The 21,091-nt window shown below is 39.3% G+C and overlaps 1 protein-coding gene across 9 annotated transcripts in view; it reads right to left on the bottom strand.

Annotated features, from left to right (window-relative positions):
* The window catches only part of cfap74 (cilia and flagella associated protein 74), a 74,660-nt gene that overhangs the window by 45,553 nt on the left and 8,016 nt on the right, over positions 1-21,091 (bottom strand). For 8 of the 9 annotated variants that reach the window (XR_008385929.1, XM_053624695.1, XM_053624700.1 and 5 more), the window contains 16 exons: positions 20,873-21,019; positions 19,795-19,893; positions 19,605-19,709; positions 15,324-15,497; positions 14,969-15,079; positions 14,786-14,888; positions 13,711-13,868; positions 11,969-12,173; positions 11,351-11,557; positions 8,365-8,526; positions 8,122-8,240; positions 5,299-5,365; positions 1,075-1,164; positions 766-942; positions 548-656; positions 299-429 (listed from right to left, as the gene is read on the bottom strand). Coding sequence is in view for 8 of the 9 variants with exons in the window: in XM_053624695.1 (XP_053480670.1) it covers positions 299-429; positions 548-656; positions 766-942; positions 1,075-1,164; positions 5,299-5,365; positions 8,122-8,240; positions 8,365-8,526; positions 11,351-11,557; positions 11,969-12,173; positions 13,711-13,868; positions 14,786-14,888; positions 14,969-15,079; positions 15,324-15,497; positions 19,605-19,709; positions 19,795-19,893; positions 20,873-21,019 (2,164 nt within the window). In the remaining variant the exon portion in view is untranslated. Of the gene's footprint in view, positions 1-298; positions 430-547; positions 657-765; positions 943-1,074; positions 1,165-5,298; positions 5,366-8,121; positions 8,241-8,364; positions 8,527-11,350; positions 11,558-11,968; positions 12,174-13,710; positions 13,869-14,785; positions 14,889-14,968; positions 15,080-15,323; positions 15,498-19,604; positions 19,710-19,794; positions 19,894-20,872; positions 21,020-21,091 lie in introns of those variants that run through there. The other variant, XM_053624702.1, reaches the window with a different exon arrangement.

The following is a 21,091-nucleotide window of genomic DNA, read 5'->3' as shown; positions in this document are numbered from 1 at the left end:
GACAGTTTTGCACTTCCTGAACAAGAGCAAGGATATAAACACATAACGGAAGCTGTTATAGAGGTATCTAGTGCCTAAATTTTGTTTTCACCTAAAAGCCATTTGAATTGGTATTCAGTAAGGTTCCTGAACTGTCAGTTAACAAAAGCAAGTTTGATCTTTTTGTTCACACTGAAGGCAAAAATTGAAAGATTCTGATAAATCTAACATATAAACATTATGCAGTGTTTAAGGTGTGAAACCTTTTGCACTTTTCTAAAGATATTTAAGCATGCCATACATCCAGGAAGAAACTTACTTTACCAATGCTGATTTCAGTGATCTCAGAGTCATGGTCCTGCTCAACCTCTGTAACCACCCTCTCCTCCAAACCATTAGCTCCTGAAGCCTCAACACCTACAGGTGTGTCACAGCTGGTTTGGGATGTACCTGAAATCACAGTTAATCCAAGTTATTAGCCAAATTGACAAAAAAATATTGCATCTCAGAAGAGTATATTTTTTTGGCAGGGAAATAAAGCAAAATGTGGATAAAATTTTGTGGTTACCTGATTTCAATTCCATTTGAGTAATGCAGTTAGTGTTTTCTCTCTCTGGTTGAATTGTTTCATCAAGACATAAAGCAGCACCTTCCACACTGCTGTTGTCACCAGGTTCCTGATATTATTATTCAAATAATGATTATTAAGTAAATTTTGACACATCTGTGTCACTGGACAAATGTTAAGTTAATGTGCTTGTTCTGGTGGCTAATTGTACAAGTTACCTGTTCGCTAGGAGTGGAATGCTGCAATGGATTGTGCAACTGAAGGCAGTTTGTGAAGAGGGGAGCCAGTGAATAGCGAGTACCCAGTGCCCCCATGTTGGTCAGGGTGATTACCCGTGAAATTGTCTCCCCGACCACATGCGTGCCAAAGTCAATGAGGCTGCTATCAACAACCATCTGGGGAAAAGAGAGAAAAGACAACATTTACAGGAAGAAAACCTCACAGCACCATCTTATCTATATAACATTCTTATGTGTATGTGATACCAGAATTACTTGCAAGAAAATTAAACAGACAGTAGTCCTCACCTCACATTTTTTTGTTCTACACTTGATTGGGACAAAAAAGGGGCCAGTAGACGACTGAAATTGGATCTCACCATCCAAATCTTCATTCAGCTGAGAGGGATTAAACATACAATATGTTGCAAGTTCATGTATCTGATTATCTAGGAAGATATTAAATGATCCATGTACACAAAGAATGGTCAGCATCTGGATTTCCATGTGTTTACTTAACTTAAACTCCTAGGAACCATTAGTAGGTCCAGACAGTTCTCACAATTGTAACCACAAACATTTTTGATTAATTGAATTGATAACTGGATAAAAAGCTGGGAGTTTAAACATTTAAGTATATGTTAAATGTCATATGTAAAAAAAAAAAAAATCCCTTTTTTGTATATATTTCTTATTTCTCTTTAGTTAATACAGCACATAATATGGAGAGCAATCCATAGGACAGATATGTTTAATATAAAAGCATGTTTTTTGTGTTTTTTTTATAATGGAAAATTAGATCTGATTTCCAAAACTTCTACCAATTCCATTTCAGACTAAGCCATTGTGAATGCAACATAGCTTATAGTATCTGGGTAAGAAATTTTTTTTATGGCAAAGGAAAAATATATCTTTTCAAAACCAAATGAACTGATTGAAATGATCAAAAGTCGATTTGTAGGTGTCACGGATTTCCCCTCAACAGCCCGTAGCATGACAGCACACGCTTCCACGTTGTCAAACTTTGTTTACTCTTGGACATGTGTGTTTTGTTATGCTTTGTCTTGTCTCTGCCCCTGTCTTGTTATTGGTTGTCTCCCTCATGTGTCATAATTATTCACAGCTGTTTTACCTTTGATTTCATTGATATTTAAACCCCGTGTGTCTTTGTTCTGGGCAAAGCATTGTTTCTGTGTTTTCCACCAGTACTCTACCGAGCTTTTTTGATCCTTGTTCATAGCATCATAGTTTCTTGATCCTGTTTTCGTCCGTGTGTTTCTGATTCACGTTTAAGCCCTGATTATGCCCGTTTGCCAATCGCCTGCCCCCCCCGCCTATTTCGACCTTGAACTTGCCTTATGATTTGGATTTGTCTGCCTGCCTATTTAATAAAAACTTTAACTGCACATGCATCTGTCTCCAACCCCATTACACGTAGGGCTGCACAATTAATTGAATATCGATCGCGATTACGATTTTGACTGCCCACGATTAAATGAACATGATCGACTGCGATAACGTTTAAAGTTCGTCCTCCGCTAATAGAAAACTCCGCTGCAGATCAAATCAAGTGCTTCCTTACACTTACAGCCAATCACCATAGAGCGGCGCAGGGATGACGTCATTTTGTAATGCCAAAACCCCGAAACGGAGTTAGCATTTTAGACCTCGAGCTGCCAGCTTCGCTTCGAGCTCCAGCGCTTTGCGCGAGGAGAAATCATGACATTAACATGATGCTAAATGGCACTACAGAGGTTGTCGGGGACATTAAACGTCATCACGCCGAATGGGAAAAACTTTGCAGATAAACTCAGGGCTCTACAGTGCGACCATTTCACTCACATTTGTGACTGAAAAGTATTTTGTGCGACTGTGAATAAATATTTATTCGCATCAGTGTGAGTGACCTGTTCGGAGTTGTATAATACAATCGGGATAAAAACTACAACTCCAAAACGCATCTATACCGAGCAACAGTTACTTTCACACTGCTTTTCATCTCCTCAGTCAACTGAACAAGTGTGGAAATACTGCAGAGAAGCCATTATGATGACAAGTAACTCTGTACATCATCAGCTTCAACTTCCCGATCTCACAATCGCCATTTTTATTGATCCCGCAAAATGACTTTGAACTTGCAAATGCTCGTGTAGCCACAGCGGCTTCGCACGGAGTAAATTAATAATAATGCTAACGCTACAAGGTGGGTTTAATTCAAACCTCTTTATTAAAAAATTCCTCACCAATCATAATCAAGAGTAGCAACTGTTCAGTCTGTAAACATACAGTACACTGCCGCTCTCCTTCACTAACTCTAATTCACTTCATTTAAACTCACGGTTGCTAAGTTTTTGTCAATGAGTGCAATGTATATTCTAGGTGAGTGCAATGTACATTCTGGGCAACTGAGATGTGGGGGCAGACATCCTGTTGAGGCAGGGCTGTGATCTCAGCCATGTGTGCACCATGGCGTCCAACCCCAATGGTGTGGGAGGAGTGATGGCGAACCAGAGCGGGCAGTGTGTTGTCTCCTCGGAGGCAAACACATCCAATTCCGCTTGGACAAACCTCTGCCATATGGACTCCACCACTTGTGGATGGAGCCACCAATCCCTGAGCCTCAGCCTCTGCCTCAACAGGATGTCTGCCCCCACATTCCAGTTGCCCAGAATGTACATTGCACTCACTGACAAAAACTTTCCCTCTGCCCAGAGAAGCATTAGTTGCGCCTGCATCTGTACAGATGCATCTGTACATTTTTCCTGTGATCCCTCTGCTACTACAAGTTCTAGCAAGAGTTCGCCAGGACTGTCTATGTCTGCTGCTAGTAGCACCTTATTGGCCAGCTCGAATATCTTCTCAAAGATAATATCCCCGCTGGACGGCACTCTTTGGGCAATTCCCATCCGCGGGGACCTACTGTCTCAATCCAGAGGGCTGATTTATCACCTTTGGCCGGAACTATGGAAACTGTGGGTCTGGCCCTTGAGGGAAACCAGCTCATAGATTCTGGTCTCGCAACTGAGGTTGTAGAGACAACGTTACAATGCTAGAGGACCATCCACGAGGAAATTGTATGCGCTCAAGTGGCGATTTTCTGTCTTGTGGTGTGAGGAACGTCAGCTAGACCCAGTGAACTGTGCAATAGCTACAGTCCTGGAGTTCGTACGAGGACGTTTCTCAGCAAGGTTGGCTCCTTTTACAATCAGGGTCTACGTGGCCACCATTTTGGGCAGCCATGTCCCTATTGATGGAGCCTCTGTGGTGCAACATCCTCTAACTTCAAGGTTTATGCATGGTGTCAGGCAACTGAGGCCCATCTGCAGACCATGCATACCTTCCTGGGACCTTTCTGTGGTCCTGGAAGGTCTGTCAGGTGCCCCATTTGAGCCCTTAGTGTCAGCCTCTGAGAAGCTTCTGACTTTAAAGGTAGCTCTTCTGCTAGCCATGAAATCTCTCAAGCGAGTAGGAGAGCTACCAGCTATCTCTGTTGCCCCTTCCTGCCTTGACTTTGCCCCTGGATTAGCCAAGGCCTTCCTATATCCTAGGCTGGATTATATTCCTAAAGTGCCTATGCCTGCTTCCCAGCCAGTAGTGTTGCAGGCTTTCTGCCCTCTTCTGTTCCTCACACCGGAACAAGAGAAATTGCACCTACTGTGTCCAGTAAGGGCTCTCGGTAATTACGTCCACCGCCGAATGGCGTAATTCGGAACAGCTGCTTGTCTGCTTTGGCAGCGACAGTAGGTGTGATGCTGTGTTGAAGCAGTGCATCTCTAATTGGATAGTGGAAGCAATCTCTATTGCTTATAAGGTGCGCGGTCTTGCTACGCCTCTGGGCATAAGGGCTCATTCCACTAGGGGTGTTGCCTCCTCAAAGGCTTTGTCCAAAGGGGTACCCTTACAGGATGTGTGTCTTGAGTGTCTTGCAGTGAGCCTCAGGTTCAGATCTTTTTGTACAGGCCATACCCTCAGTATGACAGAGTGGGTATTGTTGTTCCCACAGCGAGGAGCTCAGGCAATGTTGAGTTCCCTTTGACAGGGAACGTCTGGGTTACGCATGTAACCCTGTTCCCTGAGAAGGGAATGAGACTTTGCATAGCTTTGTCATACTGGGGCATGCCTGTGAATTGCATCTTTGCTTCAGATAATAGAAGCTTACGGTGCAGTTCACAGGTGCCGTTTTTATATCACGCGACGTGCTTAATTGCCACGTCACCTGATCATAGCAGGCCTATATATAGTAATAATTAAGTAATAGTAATAAAATATAAATAAGTAATAGTAAAAGTAATAAATAAGTAATAATTAGACCCAATGTTCAAGAAGTAGAAATAAAAAAAACCTATAAAGGTTCAAAATTCCTAATTTCTTTCACTACTTTTAAACCCATCATTTTAATATACTGAAGCTTGAAATCTGGTGTGTGAATTATTGTTCGGTACGCTCTGTGAATTTTCTTTTTAATCCTTCTTTCTCCAAAACCTGCTATATAAACTGTATGTTAAATCAGGAAATTATAATAAAAGTACTTACCAAAGGTTTGAAAACAGTCTCTAGTTCACATGACATGCCTGCTGACATTGGTCCAGGAGGCTCAAAACTGAGTTTAGAAAATTAGAGAATTAGATTAGTGAAGAAACTACACAATGAAAAAAATATACAAACCACGCATACAAATAATTACACCCAATTTTCTGAAGCAAACATGACATTTAAAAATGTGAGCATGGGCGTGACACGTGACGTGAGTGACCAATTGTCATGGCAATGTCAGGTCACGTAATGACTTATAGACACGTACACGTATAGAAATCAAATATACACAAATTGGCCGAATTTATGTTTTATTAAAAGTGTGAGGGACACAGGAGACGTTCCATGCGGTGGAGATGGGAGGCAGATTCTAAGCCCCTGATCTAGTGCACATCCATTTAGGCATGAGTACAGAATATGTGTAACAGAGATGACTATAAAACATTAATTCATCTTCAGTAACTGCTTCAGGAGCTTATCATGGGAAAACTGAAAGCAAGGATGGAATAAACTCTGGATGTGATGCTGGTCCATCACACATACATTTGCACACTCATTCACACTTAGGGGCAATTTGGCATGCCGAATTCACCTACTGGCACGTTTTTGGGAGGTGGGAGGAAGCTGGAGTACCCGGAGGAAACCCCCTAAGGCACGGGCAGAGCATGCAAGTCCCGTGCACACAGGGTGGAGGTGGGATTTGAGCCCCCAACCCCGGAGGTGCAAGGCAAACATACTAAACACTAAGCCACCATCCCCACTACAAAAAACATATTTTAATATATATTCATTCCAATTCTCTATCCTCTGATAACATTTTGCAAAACTCCAGCCTGATTTAACCAGCCTGAAACTCATTAGCTTCGAAATCGTTCTGCTCTGCAATTTCAGTCTGGCGTCAGTGACATTCGCACCCGCTTGTGCATGCTGGTGTTGGTATTGAGTATCAAGCATAATTATTTCAGAACTGTATCTGCAAATTTGGCAGGTGAGGACAACCTGGTTAGAAAAGTGTCTTCAAATATCTTAGAATACATCATATTTTTTCCCCTATGGTTTTACATGGTTTGTTTTATTTCAGCATTTCACGTCATACAACAATCTGTCTTTCAGTTAAATTTAGCTCACAATGTCACACAGGCTGATACAATCTGCCTAATTTATCCCAAGCAAGCTCACGGTAAAAAATTCAGCTGAAAAGGCTTAATTAATGAGCTGGCTTGCAGTCTAAGGAGACCATAATCTGCTGATTTACCCTTTAATGTCACCTGTTCAATTATTACAATGTTAAAATGGGCTTTGGGCTAAATATGAAGAGAGGGGGAAAAAATCTGTTCTTGAGCTTTCAAATATCAAATATGATTTATGGACAGATCTGACATCTGTTGCATGTGAAGAGGATGTAACAGGAAGTGATGAGCACATGCTGAGAAACATTTGTCATCTACAGATTGTAGGAAGAAAAGCTTAAAAAGAGCATGTTATATAAAAATAGATGAAATGCTTTAACACAGTATGTGTGCCATCAACCCATTTCCTGTTTTTGGCGAACTGAGCTCAGTGTGTGTGTGTGTGTGTGTGAGTGAGAGAGAGAGAGAGAGAGAGAGAGCAAAAGAGAGAGATTCTGATACTCTGGAGAAGGGGGCTTTGGCATAAAGCAAAAAAAAAAACACACAGGGAGAGAAAAAGACAGAGAGACAAAGAGTGAGAGAAAAGAGAGCCGTTTTTAGAATTTCGTGGGGGCGTCAAAGGAGGCATGGACATATGGCAAACAGAGCAGAGTCTTACTACTGCTGCTCACTTCCACACATTGGTTTTGCGTACATAGATATTGAACCTGACAGTGGGGTATGAATAATGTACATTAATAATAAACTTCAGCAGTGCAAGCATTTCGTTTCAATTCTGCGATCTCTATTTGTAGCTGTTTGCCTTCTCATTGTCTCATCCTATCATGATTGTCTCATCCTATCATCTAATGATCATACATTGTGTTGTTAGTATTTATTTCTAATGATATACTGTATATACCATGGATAAATGGGGTGTACTGAAATTATGTGTTTGGAAATAAGTTAAAAAATAAACTGGACAGCAGGCCTCATTTATCAAGCTGGATATGAATGAAATTATTCATTTGCAGGAGCATATACACAAGAAATATGCTATTTGCAAAAATCCAGTTAGTTTGTTTCCTGTGAGGGTTTGTGTAAATTTATATTTAAGGAGACTCACTAATGTGAACACCAATTGGGCTTCAAATTGTATATATGGCCTGAGTTAATGCATCATATTTAGATTACCATGTATAATTAATTTTAAGTATTGATTTTATTACTGGATGCTTGTACTATGCTTAGGAGGTGCTCTTTCACTGTTTATTTATTTTATTTTTTTCATTATCTGCTCACTGAGCTTTGCCTTTTATGGACTTTTGTTAATGGAGTCGCTGTGCCGAAAACATGCTTGGTAATTTACTGCACTTATCGGCATACACACGAGTAGAAAGAAAATCATCGTACCAAAACTTTTAAAATCTGCCGTGATTTATTTTTTTTTGTTGGGTTTGGCCTATGAAAATATTTACACACAGCTTTTCACACAAAATGTTACAGTAGGAATTCACTACTACACATCACTGGAATATTATGGAACAAGTTCAGCTAAACTAGATGGAAATCGATATATTACAAGTAACTCTAGATATTCTGTTAGTTGTTGGAAAATTAACCTTATAGAAAAATATTTACAAATCTCTCTACCATACACCTGCCCTATTTTGTGTTCATCAGTTTGTCACATTTTGCTCAGTACCATTCTCACCTTACTGATATGAAATCCACGAGGTTTTGTGAAACTCCCACAAGTCTGCAGTAATTTGTGACATTAGAGATGTTTGTAAGTACTACTTTTCTCTTATATGTCCTTTCAAGGTCAAAATCCTGCAAAACAGCGTGGTGATACATTAATATATGATGCACATGCAAGGTATAAAATAAGAAATACTGTTTATTTACAATATTACATCTGAGAGAGTCAAAATTAGAAGTGTCACTGTGCATCTACCTTAAATAAGACTGTTTCTGGTTTGCTGACAAATGATGGACCTTTCAGCTCTTTGCCACTTGTAGTTTTCTTGGTTCCTTTTGAAGTTAAAATTTTGTCTGGGCCTGTCTTCAGAGACCTCAAAAGAGATGTTTTGAGAGGAATGTCTTCATCTGACATTATCTGAAAACATAAAAAAAAAAAGATTTGAAAATGAATATTTGAATATACAGTTTAAATGGAATTCACTCAACCAAAAGGAAATCACTCAAGTGAATCAAGTCCAATGTTAGTTGTTGTTCTTTGATGATAATATTGTTCATCTTTTGGTGTATGATTTTTATTGTCCCTAGTGTTCTGTTCTGAATAGTTGTATTAACCTGAATAATTATCAGTCATTCATGCCTCAGTTTTTTATGGAAAAAAAGCAATGTTTTCTAGTATAGTGTATATTTGTCACAAATGGTGAATAGAGACAGATGCAATTATGGTATAAGTGTTTTATTAGAGAGGCAGCCAGACAAATCTAAAACATGAATCAAACAGGCGGAGGTCAGGTGATCAGCAAACAACAATGTCAGTGGATATCTAAAATGAGAGAACAGAACGAGATCAAGAACCTGGAGCTGTAAACACAGAACATACGGCTTAGCAAAGACAGGCGGCACAACAATGAAGAATACTTTGCGTGGAACAAAGACACACAAGCACAGTTGTCGGGAACCTATGGCTCGTGAGCCACACATGGCTCTTTGAGAAAAATCATGTGGCTTGCCAGGTGTCTCACCCTTTACAACATATGATCGATCGCTAAAAACTTAGACACATCCCTAGAGATCAGTTTAATGCAGAAAATGCAAAGTCAATTACAATTTATTTGTTGTACAGCCTACCGAAGTTAATGAAAAATCAGTTTACAATAATATATTTCAATCTGTACCAGCCAGTGCACATATGCAGTGCTGTGCGCAAGTGTCACAACACCAATCAATGGCAAACTACTTATGTTTCTATGGTAACCTCTCGTCCTCAGATTCAAGCTGAGCCTAGCTAGTTTGTGGAGATGGCGAAAAGAAAGAATTCAGAGGAGCATTGAAAATTTCAAAGTGACTGGACTGAAACATGTGCTTTTATTGAAAGCGCTGGTGCTCTGCTGTGTCTGATTTGCACAGAATGTGTTGCCTCATTTAAAAAAAAAAAAAATTAAGAGACATTTCGTAACCCACCATACAGCTTTTGCAGAAAAGTACCCGACAAACGGGCGGAATCCGAAGGAAGGCGTACACGGAGCTCCAATGTAAACTGTAAAAACCTTTTTACTAACGGTGGATATGCAAAGTCATGCATGTTGAGTATGGCAACTGAACAGTCTGAGAATTTCCCAAACAAGGAGAAAATCATTCAGAAAATAAAAGACGTGCCCCTGTCAGCCCAAACAGTGCATGACCGCGCTGTCATGATGGCATGTGAGATCCGAAGTGAGAAAACTTCGACAGATTTTTTTTTCTCTTGCGCTGGATGAGTCCACACATACACACACAGAGAGAGAGAGAGAGAGAGAGAGAGAGAGAGAAAGAGAGAGAGAGAGGTTTTATGCTGCTCAGGTGGAAACTCAACCTCAAAGTGAAAGGCCTGCACAATTAATTCCATACTGCAATGTTAGCTATTGTTTGTTGCATATTTCTTTATATATATATATATATATATATATATATATATATATATATATATATATATAATAGTAAAATATTAGTTTATGCAGTGGCTCTTTCGAAAAATGCATTAAACAAAAATTGGGAACAATGGCTCTTTGGTGAAAAAAGGTTCCCGACCCCTGCACAAGGGTTTAAATAAACAAACTAAATAAGGGGCAAACTGAAAACAGGTGCGAGTAATTAAAACACATGAGGGAAACAACCAATGACAAGACAAGGGTGGAGACAGGACATGAACCCAAAAAAATATAAGTGGCAAAGTATACAAAACATATGATATCATGGAACACACGCTGTAGCACTGTGAGCTGTGAAGGGGTAATTCCTGACAATATTGGTATTACATAGTACATCTACAAAATGTAAGGATTTGTCAAGTTTTGTTGCAAACAATAAGAAGGTCTAAACTTCGAGCTTATAATTCAGTTTTTTTTTTAATTAATTAATCAGTAATGTAAGTTATGTAGTTATAAGTGTGAGCAAGTTAAGTCAGCAAGTGCTCTGAGTTTAAGGGGTCTCAGAGGATTTTAGGAAATTCTTTAAGTGGCATTAACATGTTGGATATGTAAGCGATATCCAGTGTCCACCATTCATAAAAGACATAGAGTGAGGAAGTAACTTTGTGTTTCAATACTGTTTTTAGAACATTTAACACTCCTGTGGACATTTAAAGGACTTTTCACATTTGATATGCATAGAATCATATCCATAATATGAAACTGTTAATCAAATATCGCAAATTAAACCTTATTAAATTTACAAAGAAAATTGCATCAGATCAGAATGCCTTCAGGGAATTTTCTGTTCCTGAGGTCTGTAGTTATGCTGACTCAGTCCTTCAGGCCTCCAAATGGTCATCTAACACAATTCACCTTGCTTATAAAGTGTCAAAATAGCCTGTTAATTCAGCTGGTTAAAACTTTTCAGTCCTTCCTTAGAGAGACACCTCACTTATAAATATGCAAAAGATACATAACTGGCTTAAAGCTTGAATATACTACAATCCCATGACACTATCCAGTTTCCATTCAAGTACTTTTATCACATTACTCCCAGTCTCTGCTACAGAATGCACATTAAACATAACAAATTTCAAATGCGCGAATGAGCAACTTTAACTATTTCTGAGGCATTTAAAGTGTAATAAGTTTCAATCATATTGCTTTATAATATATTCCGATACATATTTACGTATAACTATGCAAAATATGACCAAATGTGATATCATGTGTATTAATGTACTGTAACTGACCATAACTGTAAGAATCTCTGTCTCTTAATTTGATCATTACCGTGTAATCCCTGTGTTTGTGATCCCAAAGGCCGGTGAACTCAGGCTGGACAAGACACTCTTGGTCTCTTTTTCCTTCCATTAGCCAGTCTGCCTCAATACTTGTTCTCTTTCCCTGTTTCTCCATGGAATCCAGAGAGGAGCTGATGTCAGTTCTGGAGCTTGCAGGAGATGACACAGGGCGGGTTGGGTGCCTATCCTGACTTAACTACAAGAGTAAAAAAGCTCTGAAATATCTGCCGTGCAAAGGATTCAGAATAAAAAATAGAATGATCTGCTGGTGTTCTGTAATTGTAATCTATAGTAGAAAATCAGCCATAGTAGACACTGTTGTATTCTAATTTTGTTTTTGCATTGTCTATAATCTAAACACTCTCATTGGTTCATTACTGAGTCACTGAGTGAACAGAATTAGGTTATTTAGAGTAGAGAAAATGCTAAATATGGAAAAATACACAGAACAATATCCTCAGTGTTGGGATTGGGAAATACACAATCATCATGAAAATTTTAAATAGACCATTAAAGAATGACTATAAACATAGACCATAATGTAAAACACGATGATATTTTTAGTACCCCTAATAGCTCTAGTTTAAAATTTTTTCTCCTACCGTACCTCTGTCTCTGACTGCGCTGATAGAGGCAGTAAGTTCTGCAGCAGTCTTTGTTCCCGTCGCTTTAGCGCCATACTCTGAGTCACACGTGGTGGTGGATGGATGAGGAGCACATGCCGTTTGTTCAGTCTCTCCTTTTGCTCTTCTTCCAGCAGCAGTTTGGAGACTATCTCCATCTGTCTGGCTTTCTGCCTTGCTTGGAATTCCCTACAAAATTCAGGAAATTCAGGTTATATTTCCTGATGGAGCTTCAGATTTCTGTCATGTAGAACTAGCTGTCAGATTGATCCAGTCCAGCTATTTTGATTTGATTTGATTTAATATCACAAAATTTCATCTTATTAATAGAAATATTAACATTATTTTTGGTAATTAGCACAAAAATCTTTTAGATGATACAGTTTAAGCATAAATTTAAAAAAATTACGGTCACCTTCTTGTTTCATTTTAAAATAGTTCAGTAATTTTTAACACTTTAATTTTACCTTGGAGCTCTTAGGTCAAAATGATGAAAGAATACAATCTGTAATATAAGAATGGTTTCTAAAATAAAACATTCATATTTATTGAAAATATGAAACATTGAAAAATGTCAGTTAGCACGGACTCTATTTTCATGCCAGAGCAAGTGTTAACACCAGTTAACACCAGTGTGTTGCAAGTTTTTGGGTGCATACCAATTTTTCATCCTAACTCAATGCACTCTTGTAAAGTATGTAGCGAGGCAGTGGGATTTTTAATGCGATTTTGGTGTGTTACTACCTCCCAAGATCCCAAGAAAAAAAAAAAACTTTTCCCCTACCCTTGATTTCAAGCCTTAGTCATGTTCCATTTGTACAAGCCAGCTTTGCTGATGATCACTATTTTATATCTCCTCTCTTCAACATTGATTAGCTACTTCACCCAAATACTATGTGCAAAAGAGTAATTATTTTATTCATAAGAAATGAGAACAAACAACTCACTTTGCTGGAATGAAGATAAATTCACACCAAATGCTTTTTTTTAAACGCTTCTTTTACTCATGTATAAGGTTTAATTTCAACCTATCTTGATAAAGCTCTTAGGCACAGAGCTTTACGTGCAGACATGGTGCTTCTGTGTGGTGCAACAGAAAAGTGTGAACCGTATTATCAGGAGACCGCAAGTTTGATTAATGATGGTGCAACAGCCATCCGTGACTGGGAGGCTGGAATGGAGCAAAATTGGCTGTGCTCTATGGGTGGGAAATAAGGCTTACTCTCTGCCCTGTCAATCACAGTGACAGAAGTCAGTTGTGGGTGTCTGTGAGCTCATGTATATGGAAGAGGGTGGATAGCTTTTTCCTCTAAGTGTGTTACAATACCCTTTGATGCAGAAGTTTGAAATGATTTGGTTGGCTGGCATCACACAACGCATGTGTTAGCCATCATCCTCCCTGTTTGGTAACTGTCATGTGATAGGGGAGAGTTGGCTGATGTGTGGGAATTGGCAAGTAATCTATTTGTAATGTTATTATGAAATCGTCATTGTGTTGCACTCTGCGCACTCAGTTCCTAAAGAATTCATCCAGTTCCCAAACCCATACCGAACCCCTTTTCACATCTGTGCTGCTCTGTGCTATGTTACCACCTGCGCAATAGTGAAAAAAAACCCTCTAAAATATACAACACTGTGATGCCTTGCTTTTGTGCATGTGCCTCAAACACCAAAAGAGAGTGAAAAATGTCATGTTCAGAAAAAAAAAAATTGCATTAATCCTCACTCCTGCTTTCGTTGGAGGTCCTCCTGTGCTTTGTGAAGGTGCATGAGCTTGATGCTGTTCATTCCTGCTTCTTGCAATAACTGTTTACGACTATTTTCTTCCTCTTTCTGCTTCTGCAAGCAGGCTTTCTCCTTAAGCTTTCTCACGCGCACAGCTTCCTGCAAACAGAGACATCAAACACAGACATTATTCACACGCCGATAACTGTAGATCACTTAATGAGACTTTGAAACAAATAAACAAGGCTCATATACCAACATTTATTTGTGCTTTTTGTTCATCACTGGGAATCTGGACATGTTTTTTTTTTAATGCACATGTTTAGTTATTTAGAATAAGCATGTCTGAATGCAACGCGTCACATGTTGAGCCTTAAGGTCTGGTTATTTGAGTTACTGTAGACTTCCTATCAGCTCTGGCCATTCTCCTCGGACCTTTCTCATAAATCAAGCATTTCTGCCTGCAGAACTGCCACTCGTGTGATGTTTTTCGTTTTTCGCACCGTTCTGTGTAAAGTCTAGAGACTGTTGTGTAAAAATCACAAGTATATCAGCAGTTTCTGAAATACTCAAACCAGCCCATCTGGTACCAACAACCATCAAAGTCACTGAGATAATTTATTTTCCCAATTCGGATGTTTGATGTGAACATTAACTGAAGCTCTTGACCTGTATCTGCTTTTTGTTATGCATTGTACTGCTGCCACATGGTTATCTGAATGCATAATTACATGAATAAACAGGGGTACAGGTGTTCCTATTAAAGGCCAGTGAGTGTAGATATTCATGTCACTGTTTATGTTTACTTTAGAACAAAATCTCAGGAATAAACGTTTAGATTATGTATCCAAACTTTTGATTAGTACAGTATGTGAAATGCTCTAGATTTGCACACATCCTGAATTAATGAGCTGTCACAAATGATTTAGGCAAATCAAGCTAAAGCAAACTAAAGTGCATGAATTTATTTCCACTTTTAGAAGAAAAGAATTAGACGTTGTATAAGACTATTATAAAACGAAGCCTAAACACTCTGTTTTTGAAAACAATTACTGACTTACATTCCTGTCACATACCTGACTAGCCACTATATTGGCCTTCAGTGATTCTGCGGCTTCCATCCTCCTCTTCATCAGCTCCTTCCTCATCTTTTCTCTCTCTTCCTCTTTTTCATGCATTCTTCAACACAATGATAAATTAGTGTCCCCGGTAAGAATATCTGACCACTGTGGCAAAGGTGTTTGTGTGTAATACAGTACCTCTTGAGAGTCTGTTTAAGGAAGACTGCTGCTTTCTTTTGGCATGCCCGGATCTGATCCTGCTTCCTCAGGTCAAGCTCGGCTTGCTCTTGCAAGGCCTTTTCCTGCTCACTGTCAAACAGCAACAAATTTTCTACCTTAATTTCTATTTTTAAATCAAATTTATCTTGTGTAGCTACATTATTTGCTATGTAAAATCTTGCTTTATATTATATAAATATACTAATAAAATGTCATGTAAAATTTTCATAGAAGTTTGGCAGGTTTATACTGTATGTATGTTCATCAGAGATCAGCATCAATATTAACTACATGGCATGTTCTACAGCAATGAGTAAAATGTGCCACTGGGTACTTTTTGGCACGCAGTGCTTTCAGTTTGGCTCCCTTCTCTACGCTCTTCTCCCTTTGTAGTCTTTGAGTGTACTTCTCCTGTTTCAGGGCCTGAAATTTCTTCTCCTCATGCTCCAGCTCCTGACGCAGGCCTACGTACTGACCAAGTTCTACCTCCACTTCACAAAGCTCCAGTCTGGACAAAAGAATACAAAATTAATCTGCTTTTAGAAGCTATGAACAGACAGAGTGGCTAACCTTGAGAAAATTTAGTGCACATGAATCTGGATAAACTTTTTAAATTACCCTGTATCAGTCTGTTCTATTTTTAATTCAAAGGCAATTAAATAAAAGGTTAGACACAGTTAGGCACAGTAAGAGCGAAGAAAATGTTATTTTATTGCTTATTTACAGTATCTCACAAAAGTGAGTACACCCCTCACATTTTTGTAAATATTTGAGTATATCTTTTAATGTGACAGCACTGAAGAAATGACACTTTGCTACAATGTAAAGTAGTGAGTGTACAGCTTGTATAACAGTGTAAATTTGCTGTCCCCTCAAAATAACTCAACACACAGGCACTAAACCGCTGGTAACAAAAGTGAGTACACCCTTAAGTGAAAATGTCCAATTGGGCCCAATTAGAGATTTTCCCTCCCCGGTGTCATGTGACTTGTGTTATAAGGTCTCAGGTGTGTTAAATTTGGTGTCATAGCTCTCACACTCCCTCATACTGGTCACTGGAAATTCAACATGGCACTTCATGGCAAAGAACTCTCTGAGGATCTGAAAAAAAGAATTGTCGCTCTACATAAAGATGGCCTAGGCTATAAGAAGATTGCCAAGGCCCTGACTCTGAGCTGCAGCACGGTGGCCAAGACCATACAGCGGTTTAACAGGACAGGTTCTACTCAGAACAGGCCTCGCCATGGTCGACCAAAGAAGTTGAGTGCACGTGCTCAGCGTCATATCCAGAGGTTGTCTTTGGGAAATAGACGTATGAGTGCTGCCAGCATTGCTGCAGAAGTTGAAGGGGTGGGGGGTCAGCCTGTCAGTGCTCAGACCATACGCTGCACACTGCATCAAATTGGTCTGCATGGCTGTCGTCCCAGAAGGAAGCCTCTTCTAAAGATGATGCACAAGAAAACCCGCAAACATTTTGCTGAAGACAAGCAGACTAAGGACATGGATTACTGGAACCATGTCCTGTGGTCTGATGAGACCAAGATAAACTTATTTGGTTCAGATAAAATTATTTGGTTCAACCAGGTGAGGAGTACAAACACAAGTGTGTCTTGCCTACAGTCAAGCATGGTGGTGGGAGTGTCATGGTCTGGGGCTGCATGAGTGCTGCCGGCACTGGGGAGCTACAGTTCATTGAGGGAACCATGAATGCCAACATGTACTGTGACATACTGATGCAGAGCATCATCCCCTCCTTCGGAGACTGGGCCACAGGGCAGTATTCCAGCATGATAACGAGCCCAAACACACCTCCAAGATGACCACTGCCTTGCTAAAGAAGCTGAGGGTGAAGGTGATGGACTAAACCCTATTGAGCATCTGTAGGGCATCCTCAAACAGAAGGTGGAGGAGCACAAGGTCTCGAACATCCACCAGCTCCATGATGTCGTCATGGAGGAGTGGAAGAGGACTCCACTGGCAACCTGTGAAGCTCTGGTGAACTCCATGCCCAAGAGGGTTAAGGCAGTGCTGGAAAATAATGGTGGCCACACAAAATATTGACACTTTGGGCCCAATTTGGACATTTTCACTTAGGGGTGTACTCACTTTTGTTGCTAGCGGTTTAGACATTAATGGCTGTGTGTTGAGTTATTTTGAGGGGACAGCAAATTTACACTGTTACACAAGCTGTACACTCACTACTTTACATTGTAGCAAAGTGTCATTTCTTCAGTGTTGTCACATAAAAAGATATAATCAAATATTTACAAAAATGTGAGGGGTGTATTCACTTTTGTGAGATACTGTATAAGCGAACAGTGTGTCGTCAGAACTAATTAGCTAAATGATATGTCAAGGTGACTGGAATTGTTGTATAATGTTGAAAATGTTCTTCATTACTTCCACTTTTCCCCATGAGGCCCACTTCCCATTTTTTTTGAGAACTTACACACTGAGTATAAGAAAGTTATCCCATTTGCCAAGGGCTTTTATTGCCTATTATTAACTGGCTAATAAAATAAAATAAAATAAAAATAGAACAACATGAAAATAGAATCTTATTATACAGCAGCACAGACAACCATAAAGCAGAATAATGCCTAGCCCTGCCCTTGGAGTTGCATGGGTGGTTGGGGGTGGGTGTTTATGCAAAACGCAGGGAACAGTAAAAAAAGATAACAGTACATTTTCAATATAATCATTTTACAAATTGCTTGTATATCATCCTATATGTATATCATAGGAACTACATTTTTGACCATTTTCAAATGATAATAATCACTCCCTAATAAATATAATTACTTGATGTTTACTATATACAGTGCCCTCCACTAATATTGGCACCCTTGGTAAATATGAGCAAAGAAGGCTGTATAAAAATGTCTTTATTGTTTAACCTTTTGATTAACCTTTTGTTAAAAAGAGTCACAAAAATACTCTGCTCTCATGGATATCAAACAATTGTAAACAAAACACAGGTTTATTTAAAAAATTGTTAAATATAGGTGTGCAACAATTATTGGCACCCTTTTTAGTCAATACTTTGTGCTACCTCCTTTTGCCAAGGTAACAGCTCTGAGTCTTCTCCTATAATGCCTGATGAGGTTGGAGAATACATGGCAAGGGTTCGGAGACCATTCCTCCATACAGAATCTCTATGGTGTTTATTGCCAAAAAGCTGTGTTTTGGTTTCATCTGATCATAGAACCCGATCCCATTTGAAGTTCCAGTAGTGTCTGGCAAGCTGAAGATGCTAGAGTATGTTTTTGGATGAGAGTAGAGGCTTTTTTCTTGAATCCCTTCCAAACAACTTGTGTGTAGGTGACTTCAGATTGTAGTTTTGGAGACTTTCTGACCCCAAGATGCAACTAACTTCTGCAATTCTCCAGCTGTGATCCTTGGAGATTTTTTTGGCCACTTGAACCATCCTCTTCACAGTTTGTTGAGACAATATAGACACACGTCCTCTTCCAGGTTGATTCATAACATTTCCAGTTGACTGGAACGTCTTAAATATTACCCTGATGGTGGAAATTGTCATTTTCAATTCATATTATTCAATTCAAATTTATAGCCATTTCCCACTTTATGAAGCTCAACATCCTTTTGCTGCAAATCACAGCTATATTTCTTGGTGTTACCCATTGTTATGAATGACTAAGGGAATTTGGTCTATATGTATGTATTTGTAGCCCTGTGAAACAGTAGGCGGCTGTGGCTCAGGTGGTAGAGCAGGTTGTCGACTAATCGTAGGGTTGGTGGTTTGATTCCTGGCCCACCTAACTCCACATGCTGAAGTGTCCTTGGGCAAGACACTGAACCCCGAGTTGCTCCCAATAGCAAGTTAGCGCCTTGCATGGCAGCTCTGCTACCATTGGTGTGTGAGTGTGTGTGTGAATGTCTGAATGAGACACAGTGTAAAGCGCTTTGGATAAAAGCACTATATAAGTGTGCCATTTACCATTTTTACCATTTAGTATGTCCTGGTTCAATAATTTCCTGTTCCTATTCACCTTACTACTAATTCCACTAATTTCTACTAAATTCTACTAATTTTTTTTTTAAATAATTGCCAATAATTGTTGCAAATTGTTTAACAAAGATATTTTTTTTATAAACCTGTGATGTGTTTGAAATTGTTTGACATCCATGAGAGCAGAGTATTTTTGTGAATTCTTTTTAACAAAAGATCAAAAGGTTAAACAATAAAGACAGTTTTTCACAGCATACTTTGCTCATATTTACCAAGGGTGCCAATATTAGCGGAGGGCACTGTATATGTCTAATGTTAGTTAATTCAAACACATTGATGACCTTGACAGAAAACGAGGGAGCTGCAGCAGTGTATATTTCTTGTTCAGTACATTCCAGTGTACTCTAGTGTTAAAATGTGGAGCTCCTATACAAAATGTTGGCAGGTCTGATGCAGTTCTTTAAAAATTTATTGTTCTGTATTTTTCATCTAACCCCTCACTCTTGCTATTCCAGTGTGAATACCTCTGCCCTCAGGTTGGATGTTTGAAATTGACTTCAATGTGCAAATGTTAAATGGCAACACCAGTGGACTTTTTTTTCGAGGTAGCCAGCTAATTCTGTGCTGAGGTATAAGACTCACTCATGCTCTTGCAGGACCATGGCTAGATGAGCCTCCAGCTCCTCCTCTGATTGAAGTTCAGCACAAACACACTTGTGGCGGGCACGTAGGCGGAATACGGCTGCGCTATGGACAACAGCACACACTGAGGTTGAAGTAACAACAGATACTTCTCCTTCCCACCTACGATGTCTGTTATTTTGCATTTTACCTGTTCTCTGCCTGCTTCTCCCTTTCTATGTCATTTTCTAAGTTGTCTCTCTGTTTTTCCAGCTCAGTCACATGAAGACGACAGGCTTTCAGTTCTTCCCTGTAAAAGAAGGCTTGTTAGAGTTTAAAAATAAAAAGCTTCCAAAGCTTTGAAGGCAAAATGTGCCTTTCCAAATTAGCTTGAAAAGTATTTCTTTTAGCAGAAGTCACAAGGGAGGGGAAATATGATCACACCTCAGCGCACCACAGACAGCAACACTGAGAACATAGAGAAGAGACTGGTGAAAAATAAACACACCAGTTTTTCTCAAGTTATGTAAGCCTGATGATGTGAAGCACTTCAGCACTTAGACTGATCCTTGTGCATACAATATGTCAAAGATAGAAGAGCTTAAATGTTTATTTGTTTAAAGAATATAAAAATGTATATGTGGGATTCCAATGTTTTGATCTGTATGTAATACAATAATAGTAAAAGCTAAGATATTAGCTCCTAATGTGCAGCCATGTGGGGAAAAAATGATGAGTGGCTCTTCCAAAAAAGCCTGAACAGGACATAGAGCTTGATAGAATAGTGAAGCCCAAGGGTGCAATTGAAATACAGAGGCCATCTGAATGTGCGCAGAACTGTGTGTCTCATGTCAGAATGTTGCAGATTTATGACAGTATGTTTGTTCCACACTGCTTTTCAAATACAATGTAACCTGTGAGTCGCTCCATCCACCCACCTAACAGCTTCTCTACAGCTTGGGCTAAAGGCTAGAAACACATATGGAAAACACTTATGTTTTTTCTGGCTTGAGAACTCGGTTTTAAATATATCCACCAATTAAAGTGTGCAGTTTCCTTCTGTTAAATGCAGTGGAGGGAGATTATGGTCTACTGAGTTAACAGAGATGATGGTGTATCTGTGTGCATGAACAGATGTGCACACACACACACACACACACACACACAATATACATATATGTGTGTGTATAAATATATATATATATATATATATATATATATATATATATATATATATATATATGTGTGTGTGTGTGTGTGTATGTGTGTGTGTGTGTGTGTAGACAGACCTGGCCTTTAACACATTAAGCTCCTTCTGTTGGTAAAAGTGGTCCAGCTGGTCCAAGCCGCTTCTCAGCTTGAACATCCGAGTGCTGTCCATGTTACTCTTCTCCCTCTCATCAGGCTCCATATCTCCTAACTCCAGGCTCACATCCCTGATGGAAAGACTGATTGTGATAAAGAGCCTATCAATGTTTTTACACATGAAAGGGTAAATATTAGGCTCA

This window comes from Ictalurus furcatus, chromosome 5 (assembly GCF_023375685.1).
Source record: "Ictalurus furcatus strain D&B chromosome 5, Billie_1.0, whole genome shotgun sequence".
Classification (NCBI taxonomy): Eukaryota; Metazoa; Chordata; class Actinopteri; order Siluriformes; family Ictaluridae; genus Ictalurus; species Ictalurus furcatus.
The sequence above is the reverse complement of the archived record's forward strand: the minus strand, read 5'-3'. Positions and strand labels throughout refer to the sequence as shown.